At 42.7% G+C, this 3361-nt stretch overlaps 1 protein-coding gene across 1 annotated transcript; it reads right to left on the bottom strand.

Annotated features, from left to right (window-relative positions):
• Positions 1 to 1445: 1445 nt before the first annotated feature.
• LOC122980631 (nucleoporin alm1-like) lies at positions 1446 to 2978 on the bottom strand. Its single transcript, XM_044348839.1, has 3 exons — positions 2861 to 2978; positions 1537 to 2259; positions 1446 to 1463 (listed from the first exon to the last, which is right to left on the bottom strand). Exons 1-3 carry the CDS (start codon positions 2888 to 2890, stop codon positions 1446 to 1448), a joined length of 771 nt encoding a protein of 256 aa, XP_044204774.1. The 5' UTR covers positions 2891 to 2978.
• Between the last annotated feature and the right edge of the window lie 383 nt (positions 2979 to 3361).

Raw genomic sequence — 3361 nt, 5'->3', positions numbered from 1 at the left:
AATATCAACTAGTTTTGCATAAAGAACCTTTCAATTCAATTCAATTCAATTCAATTCAATTCAATTTTATTGATATTTGACCAAATCATGAGAAAAGTTATCTCAGGGCACTTTTCACAGATCAGGTCTAGACCGTACTCTTTAATTTACAGAGACCCAACAATTCCCCCATGAGCAAGCACTTGGCGACAGCGGTAAGGAAAAACTCCCCTTTGAATGGAAGAAAACCTCAAGCAGAACCGGGCTCTAGGTGGGCGGCCATCTGCCTTGACCGGTAGGGCCTCTCTTGTCACATTTATATTGACAGTATGATTAGTTTACCTGCAGCCTCACAGAAAGAAGACAACAGCTTCTTCTTTCTGTGAGGCTGCAGAGCTGAGTACTGGTCCCCTGAGTTGCCCTTGTAGAGGAGAGAGAGGGAGGGAGACAGAGGGTGGATGGATGGGTGGTTGGCATGATGAGATGGGGAGTCTGGATGGAGGGAAGATGGAGGAGGTGGTAAGTGGTAAAGAGTTGTGTGGAGGTTGGCATGGTTGGGGTGGTAGAGCTAAGGGGACGAGCAGTTGGGAGAGATTAGGTCTTTATTACTGGTCCACCATGTTGCCCTTGTAGAGGAGAGAGAAGGAGGGAGACAAAGGGTGGATGGATGGATGGATGGATGGAGATGGGGGATGAGATGATGAGATGGGGGGAGTCTGGATGGAGGAGGTGGTAAGGAGTTGGAGTTGGGTGGAGGTTAGCATGGTTTGGGGGCGTAGGGCTGAAGGGACGAGGAGGGGTTGGGGGAGATTAGGAAGAGAAAGAGGAAGTTGCCCCTCTCTCCTTTTCTTTCTTGTCTCTTTCCTTCTTTTCTTTCTTTTCTCTCTTTTCTTTGTCCTTCCTCTCCTTCTTCTCCTTCTTTTCCCTCTCCTCCTTCTCTTTCTTTTCGTTCTTCAATCTCTCTTTCTCCTTCCTCTCATGTTCCTTTTTCTCTTTCTTCTCCCGCTCCTCCTTCTCCTTCTGCTCCTTCTTGTCTTTCTTCTGCCTCTCCTCCTGCTCTTTCTTTTCATTCTTCAATCTCTCCCTCTCCTTCCTCTCATGTTCATTTTTCTCTCTCTTCTCTCTCTCCTCCTCCTCTTTCCTCTCCTTCTTCAGCCTCTTCTCTGTTTCTTTCTGAGCCTTCTTTTCCTCCTTCCTCATTTTTTTCTTCTCCTTATCACTTTTACTGGCCAGCTCCTGAAAAGACAGCGACAGCATATAATTCAGTATTTTGTGTGTCTAAAGGTTAAATCTAAAACAAAGTGAATCCAACAGGTTATTATTAAATCAAAATGATCAGCTGATGTGACGTACCTGAAGTTCAGCATTTTTTTGCATCAGGAGCTTGATGTCCTCCTCCATTTGTCTTGACTTCCGGCGACACTCATCTTCAATTTCTTGGTGCAATTTCTCGGAGCTGGTCTGCTTCACTGCGAACTGATGTTCTAGAGCGTCATATTTTGCTCTCCAATCCGTGTCATTCTTCCTTAGGGCCACCTCTTTCTGGCTTATTTTTACCATATTGTCAAAGAGAGCCTTCTTATTTTCCTTGATGGTTGCTATCAGATCACTCTTTTCGAGGGTGACCTGGCGCACTTTTCGCTCCAGGTCCTCCTGCACCGTTTTTAGGTCAGTGGCGGCCATCTCCTGACAAACAAACCTGCTCTCCCACTCTGCATGTAATTTGGCGATTGTCCGCTCAAATGAAGATTCCAGCTCTGCAGATTTCTTTTCGCAGGCCGCTGATATCTTGTTATGTTCCTCTTTCCAGAATTTAGTAACCTGGTCATATTCAGTTGTCCAATGTTTAATGACCTTGGTTATTTCCTGTCTCTGGAGGTGAAGTTTCTTTTTCATAGAGTGGACTTCCTCCTCCTTTTGTGTCATTAGTAAGTCCATCTCCCTGCACCGATTGTCAAAGTGCTGTTGCCTCTCTTTCGCAGCATTCATCATGCCCTTGATGTCGTTTTTGGCCTGAAACAGAGTTTTGGCCAAATTCTCTTTTTCTTCAAGCAGCTCGTGATGCTTCTTCTCCCAGCTCATCTCTCTGCTGTCCATCTGCTCCTTCAGAGCAGTCATCTCCTCAGCCAGCTGCTGGTTTTCATTCTTGGAGTCCAGCAGGGCTCTTCGCAGAGCCTGCAGGACTTTGCTGGGAGTGCGCAGGCTCTCCCTCTCCATTCCAGCTGGGCTGTCATGGGCCGCACCATTTAGTCGGGCAGAGCCCTGGCGCTGTGTGAGTGTCTGAAAGACAGAAATGTACATGCAGGTAAAAATACTGTCCCATCCTAACTTTGGATACACACAAAAAGACAGAAGGTCTTTATACTTATTTATACAGTTGAATGTGAGAAATGATTTTACAGTTGTTCTTATTTGTTGCCACACAAACCTTGAATGATAATCATTATTCTCAAAACAGCATGTACATGCACTGCACAGTATATGTATTTGGAGCATTTCTCATTGTTTTAAAGTCTTCATATTTTATTTGAAGCCTTAACAACTACAATTTTCATGCAACAAGATACGTTACTCACTCAAATACTAAATACATGTGTCTTCTTTAGTTTCAGTCTGTCAAACTACACTAAAATATAGTTTCTGTACTTCACTTAAATAAAGTCACTCAATGGTGACATTAAATATCACAGCACCCAACTACATATTAGAATATCACAATGTGGGTTGTTTATTGAAAATCCATCCCCCATCTAGAAAAATATTCACAATGATTTTTGTGCAAGCTTTAGACAGAAGATGAAGAAATCAGAAAAACTTGTCTGGCCCAAATAAGTAGATCAAAAAATTTGCCTAAAAGAATTTCCTGTCGAAAAATTCTTACCTCAGGTCTTGAGATGTTGCTATTCTCCATTTTCTCCGTAATTCCGATGGTGTAGCGGTGTTGGAGTTGTAGTATTGTCGTGTTCGTAGTGCTCGAACTGTAGATTCTGTCTAGTGGACACTCTGGTTTCACTGAGAGATATGTCTCTGTGGGATTCCAGCTTGGAACTTACAGAGTTTAGTCCCTTGATAGGTAAGCAGTCTGCATGACATCATAAAGAGTTGCACATGTCAGAAAGGATCTTCAGAACATGATGTCATCATTACACTTCAGCAGGTTGACTTTTTTATTGAGACAAATACATACATCACTTTGCCAAAGTGACATCAAACTTTAAGCTTTCATCATACATAGTACAATAGACTGAATTCTTTCTACTTCAATCAATCAATCAATCAATTTTTATTTATATAGCGCCATATCACAACAGGTCATCTCAAGGCACTTTTCACATAGAGCAGATTCTAATATCAACTAGTTTTGCATAAAGAACCTTTCAAT

Source organism: Thunnus albacares, chromosome 4 (assembly GCF_914725855.1).
Source record: "Thunnus albacares chromosome 4, fThuAlb1.1, whole genome shotgun sequence".
Taxonomy (NCBI): Eukaryota; Metazoa; Chordata; class Actinopteri; order Scombriformes; family Scombridae; genus Thunnus; species Thunnus albacares.
This window is presented reverse-complemented; position numbering and strand designations above follow the sequence as displayed.